The sequence below is a fragment of the Vicia villosa genome, linkage group LG4 (genome assembly GCF_029867415.1).
Source record: "Vicia villosa cultivar HV-30 ecotype Madison, WI linkage group LG4, Vvil1.0, whole genome shotgun sequence".
Taxonomy (NCBI): Eukaryota; Viridiplantae; Streptophyta; class Magnoliopsida; order Fabales; family Fabaceae; genus Vicia; species Vicia villosa.
In genome coordinates this window covers 187184810-187203816 of record NC_081183.1, presented here as the reverse complement: position 1 = coordinate 187203816, position 19007 = coordinate 187184810, and the positions used below count along the sequence as shown (strand labels likewise).

Sequence of the window (19007 nt, the reverse complement as noted above, 5' to 3'; positions counted from 1 at the left end):
TAGATAAATATATTTTAGATAAATATATTTTAGATAAGAGGTTTCAGAAAAACCCAACATTAAAAAACTGAAACAAAATCAAGAAACATAAATATGTTGAAGAACACAAAAAATGTAAATGTGCATAAAAATAAGTTTTTTAAATCATCCATTAAAAAGAAATACATAGAAACCGACATACTGTTTCACCCCGTTTCAAAGCATCTTAAAGAACGCATCACCATGCTCTTCCTCATCAAGAGATTCAAGAGAAAAAGTTCTAAAACTTTGAAGATTTAGAACCATAGCTTTGAGAAGGTACAAAGCAACATATTTAAAACATAGTTCGATTGCTTTTTCGGCCAGGGTTATATTAGTGAGCTTGTTGGCAGCAAATCTGATTTTTTTTAGAAGATCTAGCTTGTGTGAAAGATCCTTGCAAGTATCATTACAATTTAAAAATCGATTTCGCGAATCATCGATTGTTTCTCTTTGGTTTCAATTTTCTTATCTTTGGTGAATTAAATTTGTTGGAAGAAAAAAGAAAAAGAGGAAGAAGGAATGTGAAGAGAGTGGTCTCTTGAGATGAGAGAGAAGAGAGGTTTTTTTGGAAGACAGAAAAGAATTGCCTTGGGAAAAGGGTGGGAATGTTCACCCAAAAAAATGTTTTGAATTTAAAAAATTGATTTTGTTCCACTTGAACTATGAAGACAACAAAATTTTCAAGTATGCAATTCATAACCAGTTTCATTTTATTAACTTGTTTAATTATAATATATATATATATATATATATATATATATATATATATATATATATATATATATATATATATATATATATATATATATATATATATATATAGGGGACGACTCAAGTGAGAACACTGGGTTATTATGAGAAATGAGAACAATGAATCACTATCATTAAATTTTGATTTTGTTGATTTTAATGGACTGGATTGGTTTCTCTTTCTATGATCCTTAGTATTTATTTTAAATCAACATAGAAAGAGAAACCAATCCAGTCCATTAAAATCAACAAAATCAAAATTTAATGGTCGTGATTCATTGTTCTCATTTCTCATAATAACCAAGTGTTCTCACTTGAGTCGTCCCCTATATATATATATATATATATATATATATATATATATATATATATATATATATATATATATATATATATATATATATATATATATATATATATATATATATATATATATATATATATATATATATATATATATATATATTTTTGAAAATTTTGAAAAATAAAAAAATTTCTTTAAATTTTTTTCACTAAATATAAAAATAAAAGTTTTGAGAAAATAAATCTAAAAATAAGAAAACTATTTTTACCTGAACCATTGAAGAGTGTCTTTTTAATTATTATTCTCGGTGAACGCGGTGGCTCCATTCTCGTCTGTATTATCACTTCATTTTGCATTCTTATATTCTTTTTAATTATTATTAGAATTATTTTAATTTGTTGAGTTTGTTAAATTTGTCTTAAAAGAGATCACAATTCCATTATTTATGTGAATTATCGAAATATATAGTTAATGTTTTTTCTTGGAATAAAAGAACGGTTTTTAGTTATGTTTATTCGGGCTAATTTGTCTCTAGATTTATAATAATGAATTGATTATTCAAAAGATCAAATTTAATCTCGTGATTATAGTTTCAAATTCAATTCCTAGAGTTTTAATATTAAGATTTACATTTTTCTTCTCCTGATACTTACACTAATCATTATACAAATAAGGAATCTTGTTAAAATTGATGGAAGCTCAACTTTTACATGTTAAATACAAACAATTCCTAAAAAATAATCCAAAATTTAAAAAAAAAATTAACATTATGAGAATTTTTGTTTTTTAATATAAATTTTTTAAATTTTTTATGAAATTAAAAAAATTAGTTTTAAAATATAAAATTGGTTTAAAATTGTAAACTGATTATAAACTAGTTTATAATATAGACGAATTCTAAACTAGTTTAAAATTGAATTAAAACTATTTTAACAGTTAATTGAATTTTTATTAAAGTGGTTATTGTAAACTGAATCGAACCATAAACGTGGTTTGGTTCAGTGCAGTTCATGAACCATGAACACCCCTAGTAGGGATGGCGGTTTGGGTGACGACCGTCACCAAGCTAACGGGCCGACCGTCACGTTGTTAGTGAGTGGCCTTTGAGCTACTGGTTCAAATTTTCTTTGTTGTTTTGTCGTGTGGCCGATGTTTGACTGTTGCTTGGTGTATTTTGGTGAACTTTAATTAATTAAATGAACTATTTGTGTTAAAAAATATTTAATCGATCGAGTTGTGTGTGTAGTTCAGAAGTGGGGATTAATTTAATGTTGTTGTGCATAATTGTTTATTGTTAGAAGTTGAACTCTAAACATAGTTAATTTGTTGTTGTTGTTGTTGTTGCATTATTATTTGCCATGCATCATATGTTGTCATGTTGTGAAAGAGGCAGGTCACGAGTCTAGAAGAGGGGACAATTGACTTGTTCCGAGCTCAAAAGATAGGGCTCAAGGTCCAGTAGAGGGGAGTCAGATCGAATGCATAATCTTGTTGAGTTGATGAATATCAGTAATAAAACTCTGGTGTCTAGTTGGTACCACATGCATCGTGTGGAGTCGTGAGTCACATTGCATACATACAAGCTTTGTGAGTTTGGTGTGAATTGTCCATTGTGTTGATTGTGTAATTGGATGTGTATTTTTTGTTGTGTGTTTATTTCTACCCTCGCAATCTTTACACCATTAATATATCAAAGTTTATTCTCACCCCTTTGTTGTTGTTTTTGTATTGCTTGTACTTTATTGTACAAAATACTTAGGAGGAGTGAGCTTGCTATTGTGAGTTTGGAAGAGAACCCTAGAGTTTGTCTTCGCTTATTTAGTTTATCACTATTTTAGTTTGGTTTAAATGCTCTAATCTGTAACATATGGGATGGGGCATTTGAGTTGTTTTTTATTAAATCATGAATTATGTTGTTAATTCGGTTTTCTTTTGAAGTGACTAATTGATGTATATATGATGTTAATTTAAATTTTGATGTGAGATGTTAATTTTACTGAAAAAAGTATGATATTTGTTTAAGAGTGACATCTTAATTTTTTTTTAATTCTTTTAAATTAAGAGTCAGGGGTTTATGGTGTTACATAATGGTATCAAAGCAGGTCGGTCCATCTGACCCGTTTTTGTGATTTTATTTGTTCCCTAGTATCCGACAAGTGTATGAACACTGTCGATGCATGCTTCTTCTAATGGTTGTTTAATGGTGTGTAGAGAAATTCCTGAAGGTAGAAACAATGAAACGATTGTTGATGCCTTGGCTAAAGTGATGGTGCAAGCGAATAAGGCGTTGCAGGAAAATCCAAATAACAATTAGGACAATTAGAATAAATGAGCGGATTCATTCCATGGGATAAGTAAGTTTCAGAGGAATAATCCGCCGACTTTTAAGGGGGGGAGTACAACACGGAGGGTACTGAGGTTTGGTCGGAAGAAATTGAGAAGACCTCCATGGTAATAACTTTCACAGATGCGCAGAAGGTATAGTTTGGTAAAGCTGTCAAAAGAAGCTGCATATTATTGGAACAATGCTCGCCAGAGGCTAGAAGTTGCATGTGCTGCGATCATTTAGGAGAATTTCAAGACTGAGTTTCTTGAGAAGTACTTTCTTGCTTACATTCGTAGCAAAAAGGAGATTGAGTTCCCTAAGCTAAAACAAGGAAACATGAGTGTTGCTTATTATGTTTCAAAGTTTGAGGATTTATCTAGGTTCTATCGGCGTTACAATTGGGTAGGAGATAAGATTTCTAAGTGTATCGAGTTTGAGAGTGGCTTGCGTCCAGAGATCAAGCAATTCATCAGGTACCAGGAGATTTGTCAGTTCTCTGCATTGGTTATTAAGTGCATAATATACGATGAAAACATTTGTGTTTGTACTCACTATAAAAGCATGAATGAGAAGAAAGAAAATAACCAAAATCTTAGGAACCCGTATGGTGCTCCAGCTGACAAAGGGAAATAGAATGCTTCAGGTGAGAAAAGGCCAAGTGGGAGAGAGACTCCCGCTTCTGTCAAGTATTTTAATTGCGGTGATTTGAGTCATTCTCCTAGCAAATGCAAGAGTTTTGATAGTAAATGCTTCAAGTGTGGGAAGATAGGGCACCTCATTTCTGATTGTAAGAGTAACTCGCTGACGTGCTTTAACTCTGGGGAGCCAGGACATACTAGTACTCATTACCAAAAACCCTAAAAGGCTTAGTTTAGAGGGAATGTTTTTGCTTTGACAGGTTTTGAGACTACTAATTCAGACAGATTGATTTGAGATACATGTTTTATTAATGGTATTCCTCTAATTGCTGATATTGACACGAGTGTAATGCATTCATTCATTTCTTTAGATTGTGCTAAGAGGTTGAATATAGAATTGTCCACTACGGTTAGGATTATGGTTACTGATACCCTAACTAATGGTTCGATGTCTATTTTGTAGGTGTGTCTGAATTATCCGCGAACTATTTATGGTAAGAGTTTTGGTATGCATCTAGTCTTCCTAAATAACTCGTTGCTATCCTTGGAATGAACTAGTTGGAGTTCAATTGTGTTCATATCAACTATTTCGATAGTCAGTATCCTTTCCAGAGTTCGGCGAGGATGAAGATTTGTTGGTGTCTGCTAGACAAGCGGATGAATCCTTAAAGGATATTGCGCAAGTGTTTATGATGTTATCTTCTTTGAAGGCTAAAAGAAAAACTTTGATTGGAGAGATGCTGCTTGTGTGTGATTTTCCAGAGGTTTTTCTAGATTCTATTAGTAATTTTCTGTCGGAGCACGAGGTTGAGTTTGCCATAGACTTAGTACCTAGTACTAGTCCTGTGTTGATGGGATCTTACTGAATGTCTATTTCAAAGATGAGTGAGATGAAGAAACAATTAGAAGATTTGCTTGAGAAGAAGATCGTTCAACCTAGTGTTTCACCATGAGGAGCGCCAATGTTGTTAGTCAAGAAGAAAGATGGTAGTATGAGGCTATGGGTTGATTTTCGAAAACTGAAAAAGGTTATGATCAAGAACAAGTATCCTCTTACTAGAATTGATGACCTTATGGATCAATTAGTGGGTGTTTGCATGTTCAGTAAGATTGACTTGCGTTCGGGTCATCATCAGATTCGTGTGAAGCGAGAAGATATTCCAAATAATGCATTCAGAAAAAGAATCCTCCATTATCTGCTCACTAGAATACTCTTCCCAATAATCATAAACCATAACTATGTAATTAGAGAAGATGTAATACCCTTATGGCTACTAACCCAATAAATCCCAACAAACTGGGTGAACAACATTTTTAACCGCATGATTCGGTGTAGAGAAAATCCATTTGCAGGACTACCATATGGACCTCTGATCATAGAACTTCTATCCATTTTTAATATTGACACAATTAGTGAAGCAGAAGACTCAGCTAACCATATGATAGTCTACAATGCCTAGAAAGAAGATTCGTCATTTAAGGAAGAATAAGATGATATAAACTGAGAATGAGAGCATCAAGACAAATAAAATTCTCAATATTTGGCAAAACATAGCTGAGGACATGAAGAAACTCAGCAAGGAATGGTGAAAATTAAGAATAGAATAGGCCCACTTATGTGTTTTTACCCATTTTATTAAAATTGTTACTTCCCTTATTTGTACTTTCCAAGTTTCATGCAATTTCCCTTATGTATCTTGAACTTTCAATAATAACATGAGTGTGTCGTTTTCTTTTTCTAAATGACTTAACTGCCCTTATTTTTTATATTTACTTCTCGCAATGCATCTTTACCCGCCTTTTTTATTTTGACTAAGAGGAAGAAGTAAACTTTTAGGGGAGGGTATACTCTCTATTTAACTCAAGGGGGGTTTAATTACTACAAATATATCTAAATTGTTTCTTTTACCATCTCCTCTGAGAAATGTATTATCATCATCAAAATGAGAAGAATGTGGAACCTTATTTTGCAGATATACGCTTAAAAAAAAAACATAATCTTTTGATGATGACAATTACTACGATGAAAACACTGATGACAACTATGATAAGTCAAGCATGAACGATTATGCGGTTAAAGATACAAATCTAAGTATTATAGTTTGATGAACTTCACTATCCAATGAGGGAAAATTAAAGGGAATTAATGTAAAGCCTCATATCAAGAGATCTCAAGCAGTGTCAACATTAAGAGTAGTATCTGGAAAAAGCTTGTATAAAAGAAGTAATATCCTTATTTAGTAAGTGAGTGAACATATGTAAAGTAAATGGGCTTTATTTCGTAAAATCAAAAGGCTAACACACACACACATTTTTTTATAAATAATTTACCAAAAGAAAAATACTGTGAAAAATATCTAGAAGTTGTATCGGATGAATTGAGAACATTCAAAATAGCAATGAGCGAATTTTGACTATTCTAATCGATTAGAGCATATTCCTAATCGATTAGAAATGCACAAACTTAAGGCCAAAGCTAGTTTGAATGCGCCTTGATTTTGTGCAATGACTAGATATCTTAACCTTCCATTTTGAGAACTTACAAATGTATATTTAAACCATCTATTTTATCAATATGCCCAAATTGATCAGATAACAGTAAAATGCAATAATTGCAAATTCCTTTTTGAGGAAATCTCAAGCCTATAAATAGAGGCTCATTTTCTCATTCCAAATTACACACACACACACACACACACACACACACACACACACACACACACACACACACACACACACACACACACACACACACACACACACACACACGCGCACACACACACACACATATACAAACACTCACACACACACACACACTCACTCTCTCTAAAGTTTTATTTACCTTTCTCTAACTAAGTGTTTTAGCCAAATGGCTTTGTGAGAAAAGTTATTTTATGGGTGAGGATATATTTGTAATTTCGAAAGGGTATATTTGTAAAACTCACCAAGGGAATCTTTGGTATACACCTTGGTTGAATACTGTCAATTTTGTGATTTATTTGAGTTATAAGCTCATCCTATAAAAACTTATATTTGGGGATTATGTGACTAGTCCTAGGTTTTGTTGAAGATTAGCCAGTGTTAAATATTCATAGGTTATAGGTCAACCAAGTTAAAACCAAGATAGGTTGAAGCTTAGCCCGATATTAAAAGTTTTATAGGTTAGAGATCATCTCGGTTAAATCTCAAAGGTTTTTGGTTAGCCCAATTAAGACCAAGGTATTGAGCTCAGATTTTTTAAACTTGAAGATTAACCGCTCCAAGGCCCGTCTTCGTAGAAAGAAGACTAACCGCTTTAATCCACCATTGAGAAGGAAGATTGATCGCTTCACTCTCTAATTTATATTAAAGAAAAGATACAAACTCCCACATCCATCGTCTTGTAACATTTGGTTGAAGATAAACCAATATTTCCTTGTATATGGGGGTTCATGAGTCTTTCCTACTAAAACCTCTCAACTATTATCGGAAACTCTCAATATCAATTCTTGGGGAGAGGAGTAGGTGATTTTGATTTGACTGAACCTTTATAAAAGTGATTCAACATGCTCGAAAGAGGAAGGAGACCGCTTGGTTGAATTTCCACTTGATGTTGGTTTGACCTTCTTAGAAATACTTTTTGTTTTTATCAGTTCTACAAGTGGTTTCATATATGTGGTTTTTGGGTAAGCAATCTTCCGCAGCAGCTCGTTGATGTGCGGTTTCATGTTATAATCTACTTTCAAAAATATCTATTGAATCACACCTTTCATTTTGTCATAATAGATATAACTGATTTACACTCCTTGACTACACCATAATCATCAAACCGAAGTCTTTTCTAGTGCGTGTAAACCTCCTCAATACGTATTCACATTTCAAAATCTGGCCGCAACGTTCATATTTCAAACAAAATTAAACTAGATTTTCTCTTCAATGATCAATGAAATACATGTACATTACCTATAATTCGATCTTTTTTGCACCTCTTGATGTCAAAATTTAGTAGAATGTTGTTTGCAAGTAAAATTTTTGAATGAGAATGAAATGTAATTTTGACAGAGTTTTTCAATATTAATATTTTAATCATGAAGATACTCATATATGCAAGATTATGAAAAAATATAAATCAAATTTCAATCTCCGAACCGTAAAAGGATATCAAGATATTAAAACTACGTGACTATTTTGAGAAAAATGACGCGTCTCCATTTTGAATTTTCATAAGATCTGGGATAACTACATGAAAATGGGGTGTAGGTAGCACCACCCTTTAAAAAAAATGACAAAATTGCATAATCACATTTGTTTGTCAAATAACATTGTAACAAGAAAAACACAATAAGTGTGAAACATATAATATATGGAATTTGGATCTACACCTCCCAAAAAATTGTAAAATTATGTTTAAAATAGTAATTAATAATCTCATAAAAAAATAATTCCAAACTATAACTTCATTCCGATTTTGATTTATGAATGGACTAGGTTGTCATTTTCTGATGATTCTCTCTTGTGTTCTACCAAACCGATACCAAGAAACAGAAACCGAAACAAGCACCAGCAACAACAAACACATAGCAAAAAAACACAGAAAACAGACAGAGAAAAACATGATGCGTTTGAGTTGGAGTTGTTTATCACTTTCGAACCAACAACAACAATTCAGAAGATTCAAGATAACAACTCATCGTCTTTTTGCTGTTACATTTCTCTTCTCCATCTCCTTCTTTCTTTTCTCTCCCCAAATTCCACGCTCTCTCAAGTACCACCAATTTGCTGACTTGCGCAATTTTATCGGTAATCACTTTCACTTTCTTTTTTTTATTTTGTGAAAAAGATTTCATTTTTCTTTTTGGGTTAGTTAGTTTGGATGATTTTGGTTTCTGGGTTTTTCACAGGAGTCCCCAATACGGTGAATGTGATCACAAATTTCCCATTTTTAGTTGTGGGTGTTCTTGGCTTAGTTCTCACTCTTGAAGGAGGTTTTTTTACCATAAGGTTGGTTAGTTACTTTGATTAGATTCTAATATGAGATGTGTTTTATGGAATTGTTTTTGTTGTTGATGTTTTTCTTAGTTCTCAAGCAGAGACATGGGCTTGGATACTATTCTATGTTGGAATTACAGGGGTGGCTTTTGGTTCTGTTTATTACCATTTGAAGCCTGATAACAATAGGGTCTTGTGGGACACTTTGCCGGTTCGTTACCATTTCCATTACAACATACCTCTCTATATGAATATGTTTGTGATTATTGTGTTGTTTTCCTTTTCTATAAGTAATGAGACTGTTTCACAAAGTTTATAGAAGCAAATTATGACAGGTTCTTAAGCTCTTTTCAGCTTGTTTCCATTCCTTCTAGGATAGCTTATGTGAAAACAGTTTACCTTTATTTTATCTTTCGGTGTATAAATAGTTTATTCATAAACACTTATATGATACCCAAGAGCACTTGGATGAAATAGCAAAGATCTCTTCTGGCTTAACTATTGGTTTTGGGTTCAAATCTAGCCCCTAGTTTAACCAGTTGCGTGCACAGAGGATACCTGATTCATACCAAATATAAAGCATTTATATGATAAGTGCTTATGTTTTAAGTGTTCAATTAAGAGGTTTATCCAAACAGAAAGAACTTAATTAAGCACTTATTTAACAAGCACTTATAATATAAATGTTTCTGTGTATGCTATGTACATAATCTTATGCTTCTTTATTTCTATATTTGTAGAGAGGATGAGTAGAAAACACCGCACAAGCTCTCTATATCTTATGATATGATCTTTTGGAAATAAGCTGAACACAACGTATAAACGTATTATAAGTTTTTTTTAAAAAGTCATTCCAAACTCTCACACAAGCCAAATAAGCTGTTAAAGCACCCCTTAATTGCACCATCTGTTTAGTTTATGACAGAAGTGAACACTTTTAAAGCGAAAATGTTAAGTTGAAGGTGTTTTTATCATTTTTCGTTTAAAAACTAGTCCGCCAAATAAAACCAAACAAAACACTTCTTTTGCTAGTTGAAAAGCAAGTGGTACTTCTTAGTTACCTTTTTTTTCTTCCACTTTATCAAGAAGCTCAATGGTTTTACTAATGGCAGATGATGGTGGCATATTCCTCACTTTTCTCTAGTTTGGTAGTCGAGAGAATTGGTCAGCGGATTGGGTTTTGTTGTATGTGTACCCTCCTTGTTGCAGCCTTTACCAGCGTAGTTTATGAACGGTTAGTTCTTCTTTTTTCCTCCTCTAAATAATAGTCTCATGCTTATTGTTATATACTTTGAAGTGTTGAAGTGGCAGCTAACTTTTATGCCGAATTATGATATGCTAGTTAGTTGGTTGCAGAGTTTACGGGGATATTCGGCTCTGCTTGATGTTCCAGTTAGTTCTTCCTTTAGCTATTGCAGCAGTAGCATTTTTGTATCCCTCCAACTATACTCACTCAAGATATTGGTTTTCATCAATAGGTATGCCTCACACTTTTGTAACACTTATTTACTCATGGATTTCAAATATTTATGACTAAACTTATGCCGAGTCCTAATCTTTTTAGCGCAGGAATTTATCTGCTAGCAAAATTTGAAGCTGTTTCGGACAGGAAACTCTATCGCGCAAATAACTACGTTATCAGCGGGCACTCTTTGGAACACTTGTGCTTAGCGCTTATCCCGTTTCTACTTAGTGTGATGCTCGTCTATAGGGAACGCAAGTTCAAAAGGTATTTTGATGATGATAATATTAGATGGACTTTTCCGTTTCTTGTGATATTTGGTTTTGATAAACTTTTATGGTTACAGATTAGGAGATGTTAAAGATCAGCTTTGAAGAGTTGGAGAAAAGAGTTTAAATTTCCAAAGGTGATGAAATTATGTAACATAACTTCTTGAGCTGACAAATTTAGCTGTATATTAAACTCAAAGATCATTTCTGTATATTAGACTCAAAAAACATGTTGAAGATATATTATGTAACAGATTAGAATTCTTAATTGAGTTGTTTTCATAGGTCAATGAAATGAGAGAGACAAATAAAATGGAATTCACAAGTTCATGTCAAATTTCAAATCCCTAGGATTCATTCTTAAATACCTCACATGCAGATATGAATGTATTTCTATTGATTTAAGTAAAGCACCAAACAGGGAGTTTATGGGATACATCTAGTTCAAAATTTGATATACTTTAGGCACAGGTTTTGATACTTTGATTATTATTTTGATGTACCTTTGTGTTTTCTATTGTCTGTGCCCAATAAATATGTGTGGTTTTCAAGTTTCTCCAAGAGTAATTTAGTAGTATATCTACTTCATATCAAAACATAACTTCACTTGAAATCATAAAAACTTATTGGTTGTAGCCAAGACTTCAATCAGATATTGGTCATTACTCAAAATCAAGAATAAAATCCAGAAATTATGAGTGCTTTACATTTGTTGTAAAATTATTAGCTAATTGAAAATTTTTATTTGAGTGCGTTTGAAGGATAGAGGTATTTAGTGATTTATCAAACTCTTTAACGAAATTTTGAGGTCAAAGTAAATATCGGATGAAATGGAGAAGAAATACTTTAGTTTCAATTTATGAGAACATCGGATGAAATGGAGAAGAAATACTTTAGTTTCAATTTATGAGAACAAGGGGATATACACAATTGTGTAAATTATAGGATTATTAAATTTGTAAGTCATATCATGAAGTCTTGATACATATAGGGTGTGTTTGAATTAGCGGTGGACAAAATTGATTCTGGATCTTGTGAAAGTGGAGCTAAACATCATAGTCGATTTCACTTATATGGATAAACAACTTATTTAGAGCGAATAGCACAATTGCTTATCAAAATAAATACTTACTAAAAAAAACCTGAGTAAACTATTTTTCTAACTGAAATATGAAATAAAATAAAATTATTTCTACACACGCTACAAATTATTTTCATAAGTTATCTTTCAGAACTTATAAAAATAAGTTCATAAAAATTATGAATAATATTATAGTTATTTTAATAAGCTCTTATAAACAGCGTCACAAAATTTATGGCATAAGATAAGTTCAAATAAATCAATCAAAACATACCTTTAGTATAATAAGACTTGATTTTTGTTGTTTTCGTGTTTGAAGATTTTTTGTCATGCTGGCATGGAGATGAGGATTTCAGTATTTTAAGTTTTCCTTTCAAATAAATATTTTATTTGCATTTGGCCCCTCCGAGTTTATACTTTATACGAGTGTTTTAGAGCATCATATATTAATATTTAATAATACTATAGTCAGAATAAAATAAAATAAAGTTTTCAAATTCAAATTTATATTCCAACTTTTCATTAACAAAATGCACATTTTTTCCTGGAAAACTGGGGGACCCCATCTCACATTGGTCACATGCAATAATGAGATATTTTGTGACACATCAGAAAAAGGGTGTTATTGTCACAAAATTTACACCCTAGATGATGTTGAGATCTAAGTTTGTCTTCAACACAACCAGAATGCATGTTCTGTCATCAAAAACAAAAATAATCACTATAATATGCTCAAATCCCTATCATAAGCAGTAGAAAAACTACTGGTGCAAATATCTAATTGGCACAATGTAAAAAAGCATAACAAGAATTCACAATCCCTAGTTGCTTTATAAAAACATGGATGCCAATGAAACACTTGTACTACATATGTCTACATCAGCACAGCTTCCTTATCCTGCACATGATATCAAGATTGTGGCTAAACATGAACCAAGAAAATGATTTTACAGGATAACAAATTGGTACATAAGCAGTTTTGGAAGTAACCATAGCTAAATCTGACAAATGATACATATTTTATGGTATCTGGTTTTCTAGAGCCCATAATGAACAGAAGATAACAAAAATCTCCCATCAGCAACATATAGTAAGTTAAGAAATGAAGCTTCTTCGCATTTTCACAACTAAAGAGTAATAATTCATATCAGATTATAAGCAACCTTTTTAAGTTAGTAACTCCAATAATAAAATTAAAGCTCAACCACTGCATAAAACCAAGAAATATGTCCCTTCTAGTTAGATCATGATTGTGTTGTAACCAATAAATATGTCCCTTCATTGGTCTTGAACATAGACAGTTAAATAAGGATATGTCATTGTTTGTGAATACATCTATCTTCATGATGTGAATATCTTAAAGGTGAAAACCCTTACCCTATGAGTGGATGAGGATATGCATCTTCACAAGTAGGTGACTTTAGTATGGTCTCCAAAGTAGGGAAATCCAAATCCATTAACTACATACTAAAAAATTAGCAATCAATTAGTAACACATGTAACCAATGAAGTGCACTCTTGATAGCATAACCATATTACATATCACCAAAAGGTGAAGCATTACAAAAATGAGAATCTTTCCACCCTTTTATGTGTAACAACCCCTTTAACTTTTAGTTCAAAAACCAATTTATGCTGTAGAAAAGATGTCAAATTTAAGACATAAGAAATTCAATTATCCCACAATAGAGGCAACAATCAGCAACCATTTGCTTGCACCAGTTACTAACAGTTCAACAAAACTGAGAGGAGCCATGAAATGGCAAAAAATATTTCATTTCAGAGAATTCAAATTTAACATAAAGTACTATTTATGTTCCAAACAACAATGAATTCCCAGGCATAACACAAATCGTTATGTAGTAGAAATACACATTGCTGCATAAGGAAATCAAACATACAAACTAAACTGCACTTACATCTTACTCTTCAATCATGAAGATAAGCAAAATACAAAATACAAAAATCTATAAAACCTCAAATGAACCAGTATCAGTAGTTTCTTTCTAACCTATCACTTGACAGAAAATCACGCAGCTAAGACAACTATCGATCAAATCTAAGCTGCTAAGCAATTTGCAAATCTGTTATTATTCTTTCTTCAAATACAGCAAAACCTTACAAAGGTTCACTCGAATTCGCTGTTTCATCCATGAGTATTAACAGCTTCCCAAACCAAGTTTCTCGGAACTGGTTTAGTAAGATCCCGCGCCTGCAAAGCAGCATTCCTCAACGTCTGAACGGTAAGCACATTAGCCTTCCAGAAAGACACACAAGTATAAGGAAGGTTATGTTTCTTGCACAGATCCTTAACCAACGGCGCAATCTTCCTCAGATTACGCCTCGGAAGCCTTGGAAACAGATGGTGTTCAATCTGAAACTGCAAACCACCATGAAACCAATCCATCCAAGACGAACTACTCACATCAAGAGTTCCATGAGCTTGCTTCTCAAACCAATCATGTGCGGTCGGCGGCCCGACATAAACACTGGCAGAGAAATGATTCAAAGTGAACTGAACATGTTGAATACCAGTGACAGCAAAACTAGCAAGCACAAACAAAACCTTTTCACGCCAATTCGGCAAAAAGGAAACCAATAAAGGGTACCAAATCCAAAAAGCAAGCAACCCTAAAAGCTCCATCTTTCTGTTAGGAACTTTTCTATTAGACAGTAACAGGAAAAACGATTGAGCAAACAAATTGAGCCTAGCAAAACACATCACAGGGTAATAACTCCAATGCTGGTAACTAACCAGAAACCTAGCAAAGGAATCAAAGTTCATCTTCCTACCATAAAAACAAGATGTAAGCGAGGTAAAAAACTTCGACGACACGACGAAAAACGGTAAATGCTGAAGATCAGGATCAAAATCAAGACTATTACAAGCAAGATGATGAGCATTATGGTTCCATCTCCACCACCCAATGCTTATACCAGCAAGAACATTCCCAGAAAGGATCTGCATAAACCGATTCCATTTCCTGTTCACCATGATCTGATAATGACCAGAATCATGACCAAGCCACCCACTCTGAATCCACAGAAACCCCATCAACCCGCCACACAGCACATGAACAACCATGCTATCAGAAAACAGAACACCATAAACACTGACACAGAACATAACAACAATCAACGAAAGCAAAATCAAAACACCGTGTCCTTTATCTTCGAACAACCCTAATTTCGTGAGCTCGGAGAACAAACTCCGGTAATCACGAGAGACTTCGGAGACGGTGTAATCACGGAGGTAATTCCCGGTGAAGAATGCATCCAGTCGTTTGTAGGCGGAGGGAGGGTGGAAAGCGAGGAACGCATCGGTAACGTCTTGGCCGGCGAGGTTGAGGAGGGGAGTCTCGCCGCCGGGGTGGTGGTTGGCCCATTTTGAAACGTCGTAGATCTTGCCGTCAATGGCGATCCATGCGTCGCCGCGTTTGTTGTGTTTTTGAAGCTCTTGGAGAGGAATGTAGGTTGGTTTTTGCAACGGTTCAGTTTCCGCCATTGTAGGTGGAAAAGAAGAGGAGAAGAAGAGAAAAGAGAGAAGATAGAAGAAAAAAAAGTGTGTGGTGAGTTTACTGGTTTCAATCTTTTGTAGAGGAAAATAAGTTGGCAAGTGATTATTTTGTGACTATGTTCTATGGGTGGGGACTAGCTAATCAAGGTAAAGTAGGTCCCTTTTTTTTTACTATTTAAATTCAATTATTATAGCTGTAAAATAAATTACTTGCAAAAATAAAAAAATTTAGGTCAAAAAAATAATATTTTGTTTTGGTCAAATAATCTAGAAGAGAGGTTGAGATATTTTGAATGTGAAGAAAAAGAGAATTTCTAAGATGGGATATGTGTTATCAAAATACATTGAATATATATATATATATATATATATATATATATATATATATATATATATATATATATATATATATATATATATATATATATATATATATATATATAATTATCAATTAAATTGTATTTATGAAATACATATTATGATGATATAATAAAGTTTAAAACTAGTAGTATTATGCCCTATTGTTTATCAAAAATAAAATTGTTTTATGTATGTTTTCTTTGTTCCCTCCAATATGGTTAAAGAAGGGAAGAAAGAAAAAATATTATTGTAATCAAACTAATAATTATAATAATTATTTGAAAGAACTTAATTTAAAAATTAAAAAGGTGATCGTATGGTTCAATTGATATGTGATAATTGAGTTAAATAAATATAAATAATTGATTAAAATTATAATTTTTCAAGACAACATTTATTTATACATGTAAATTGATATAAACTAGTAGTAAATATTTATAAATAAATAATGTTTTCAAATTTTATTTTAAATTCTTTTAAAAAGTTTATATCTTATAATTTTATGTTTTAACATGATAAATTATATCATAATATTATTTATTTAGTTTTTTAGTTTAATTGAAAAAATACTACCAAGTATCTCCTGGGACGTGCTCGCTAAGAATTTAAAAATATAAATTTTTAATAAAGATTTGTAGTGAATACAAGAGAAATTAAAATGATAAACTAGACACTCATTAGCATATTTATATTAAATACATTTGAAATGAAATAATTTATTTATTTTAGAAATAGAAAAAGGAATATGCAGTGACAGTGTAAAATAGGTTTACACGGTCAACCAATCACAATCATGTATTTAATTAAAATATAATTTAAATTTAAAAAAATTAATATGACATGATAAATGTAAGAATTTTGATTGATTGTATGTGTAAAATTAATTTATGTCAATGCACTACCTTTAAACTCTTTTAAAAATATTATCTTTATTTAAAATATTTGAAGAGTGTCTTTTGCGCATTCACAATTGATTGATTGATTAATGTTTAGACAAATTCATTGAATTTAATTTATTAATAAGTTGTAATTAAAGTCAAAAATCCATTGAAAGCATCCAAATTTAATTTATAATTAAAATAATCTTTCCTCTTTCTATTTATCATCTACTCTAATTGTAAATTATGAAGTTATTTTTTTCTAAAATTGGATGATTAAGACGGAAAGAGATGTGGTTTGAAAAAATGAGTCAAGTGAGGTTCCACGTAGTTGATTATAGGACAAGAATTCCACATGTGCTGTAGGATGCATTGATAGCGACGCTTTTGGCAGCGTTGTAAAAGATTCTTTCATTTCAAATCTGTGTGAAATGTGAATGTGTTGTTATTACGTACAAGTCGGCACGACTCGCTCCTGAGCTCAGGCCCAACCGAGTGCTTCTCTCGTTTCCAAATTAAGTTGACGCCAATCTACGCTCTTCATTTTAAAATTACTTTTATAAAATAATTTAAAGGTAGAGTAATTTTATTAACTATTGGTTGATGTATTTGATACTACTATTTAATTTTTTTTGAAGTAATATAGTATATAATAGTTATTAAAAGATAATTCAAAGTTTGTCTATTTATAAACCAAAAAAAAAAAGTTTGTTTATTAGACATTAGAAAATTTATATTTTAAATATGTAACATATTATTCCTTCCGTCTCACAATAGGTGACATCTTTTTTATTGTCTCAAATTATTTATCCATTTAAAGTATCAATGTGATATTTATTATTTTTTTTCACTAACTTACCCTTATTTATTGTATTTTAATTTATTTAAGTACTCCACTACCTATTACTAATAAGGTTATTTTAGTAAATGAGACTCATTTTATCATTGAAATAAACATAATTAATCATTTTCTTAAAACATGTGAAAATCTCAAAGAGGACACCTATTGTGAGACGGAGAGACTACTTACTAATAAAATTGTGGTCTTTAAACTATTTAAAAGATATATTAAGCTTTTACGATCAGTTCAGAGAACACTTTATTTTTCCGAGAATTCTTTGTTCCCTTTCGTGTTAATTTCCCGGCGTCGAATTCAACACTTAGGACCCTATCTATTCCATCTCTTAAGCCCCGAATAAAACCCCTTCCCCTTCGGACTCCATATCTCTTTTGACTCTATATATGTGGGCACCTGATATCTATGAGGCCGTTAAAACAACTCAGTTCGTAGTTGTTGTTGGAAAGAAATCCACAAACGTAAGATTCTTCCTTAACTAGGAGTAAAAAATTACGAGACCCGTATGCTACTTAATATCTCCACTATAATCAACAATAGATACAATCAAGGTTCTCTCTAACACTAGTTAGAGGCATGCATAAACACATCATCAGGATCTACAATCAATCTTGAAATACAACAAGAATCAAAGAGAAACAAAACAACTCAAACACACCAAGAAATTCGCACCTCAAATATGGACTCTACAAACGGACTTAGAAAGCTCAGAATCCAGTCTCCATCGTTCAGAATGTACTCCTATGAGTCATGAAGATTGTGACAAATTTTCAGGACGATCCGACCGTTGGATTATGCGCAAGCTCCGATTTCGTAGAACTGCTCTGTGCTGAAATAGGTCTGCGAGATTTCATTCATCTCTCTACTTTTTCTTGTTGTCTCTCACATCAAAACTCTATTCCTCTTTGTTGGATAATAACAAAGCTTACATGCACATGAGCCACTAACCCACATCCATTTGGGTCATTCTAAATAGGTGGGATAACCCAACAATCTCCCCCGACCGACTAGTATGAGGGCAACATGAATCCAATTTTCATATGAAAAAACTTAAACTTTCCCCTAGGTAACACCTTCGTATACCCAACCAACATAAGCTTCTTGCATCCTAGAGTTAGCTTCAAATTGGAAGAACCACACAAATATCTCATCACCCATTTCACGGCTTCCTAATGATCTTTTCCTGGATTTGAGAGATAACGACTCACCATTCCCACGACATGAGCAATATCGGGTCTTGTACAAACTATAACATACATCAAACTACCAACAACCGACAAGTGCAAAATGTTCTTCATACTAAACTTTTCTTCATCCGTAGATGGACATAGTTTATGACTAAACTTGAAATGAGAAGCAAGTAGAATGCTCACTGCTTTAGCCTTATTCATACTAAAACGCCGAAGGACTTTCTCCACATACATTTCTTGTGACAAGTACAATTTTTTCTCATTTAATCTCCAACAATTTCAGTACTAAGAATTTCCCGAGCCTCTCCTAAATCCTTCATAACAAAATATTCACTCAAAGTGTTCTTCAACTCTTTAATTATTGAAATATTCTTTACAACAATTAGC

At 32.3% G+C, this 19007-nt stretch overlaps 3 protein-coding genes across 6 annotated transcripts; 2 read left to right on the top strand and 1 right to left on the bottom strand.

Moving 5' to 3' along the window:
- The first annotated feature begins 3523 nt into the window (after positions 1-3523).
- LOC131598532 (uncharacterized) lies at positions 3524-4034 on the top strand. The gene is made up of 2 exons (XM_058871120.1): positions 3524-3553; positions 3645-4034. The coding sequence occupies exons 1-2, from the start codon at positions 3524-3526 to the stop codon at positions 4032-4034; spliced, it is 420 nt and encodes a 139-aa protein (XP_058727103.1).
- Positions 4035-8486: 4452 nt separating this feature from the next.
- LOC131596399 (uncharacterized) lies at positions 8487-11082 on the top strand. 4 transcript variants are annotated; one of them, XM_058869039.1, is made up of 7 exons: positions 8488-8818; positions 8920-9019; positions 9098-9218; positions 10120-10241; positions 10354-10485; positions 10572-10736; positions 10816-11082. In XM_058869039.1, the coding sequence occupies exons 1-7, from the start codon at positions 8494-8496 to the stop codon at positions 10841-10843; spliced, it is 993 nt and encodes a 330-aa protein (XP_058725022.1). In that variant the 5' UTR covers positions 8488-8493; the 3' UTR covers positions 10844-11082. The 4 variants fall into 4 exon arrangements, with proteins under 4 accessions (XP_058725024.1, XP_058725022.1, XP_058725025.1 ...); XM_058869040.1 differs by having other exon boundaries at positions 8489-8818; positions 10364-10485; positions 10577-10736; XM_058869041.1 differs by lacking the exon at positions 10816-11082 and having other exon boundaries at positions 8487-8818; positions 10577-10730.
- Positions 11083-13612: 2530 nt separating this feature from the next.
- On the bottom strand, positions 13613-15432 carry LOC131596398 (delta(8)-fatty-acid desaturase 1-like). The gene has a single exon (XM_058869038.1). It carries the CDS (start codon positions 15322-15324, stop codon positions 13966-13968), a length of 1359 nt encoding a protein of 452 aa, XP_058725021.1. The 5' UTR covers positions 15325-15432; the 3' UTR covers positions 13613-13965.
- Between the last annotated feature and the right edge of the window lie 3575 nt (positions 15433-19007).

Excerpts from the sequence above, each read along its gene's own strand:
- LOC131598532 (XM_058871120.1), top strand. The coding sequence starts at position 3,524 with ATGGTAATAACTTTCACAGATGCGCAGAAG. Across the intron at positions 3,554-3,644 it reads CTTTCACAGATGCGCAGAAG|GAGAATTTCAAGACTGAGTT; the intron begins GTATAGTTTGGT and ends GCGATCATTTAG.
- LOC131596399 (XM_058869039.1), top strand. The coding sequence starts at position 8,494 with ATGAATGGACTAGGTTGTCATTTTCTGATGATTCTCTCTTGTGTTCTA. Across the intron at positions 10,242-10,353 it reads ACCAGCGTAGTTTATGAACG|TTGGTTGCAGAGTTTACGGG; the intron begins GTTAGTTCTTCT and ends TATGCTAGTTAG. Across the intron at positions 10,737-10,815 it reads AGGGAACGCAAGTTCAAAAG|ATTAGGAGATGTTAAAGATC; the intron begins GTATTTTGATGA and ends TTATGGTTACAG.
- LOC131596398 (XM_058869038.1), bottom strand. The coding sequence starts at position 15,324 with ATGGCGGAAACTGAACCGTTGCAAAAACCAACCTACATTCCTCTCCAA.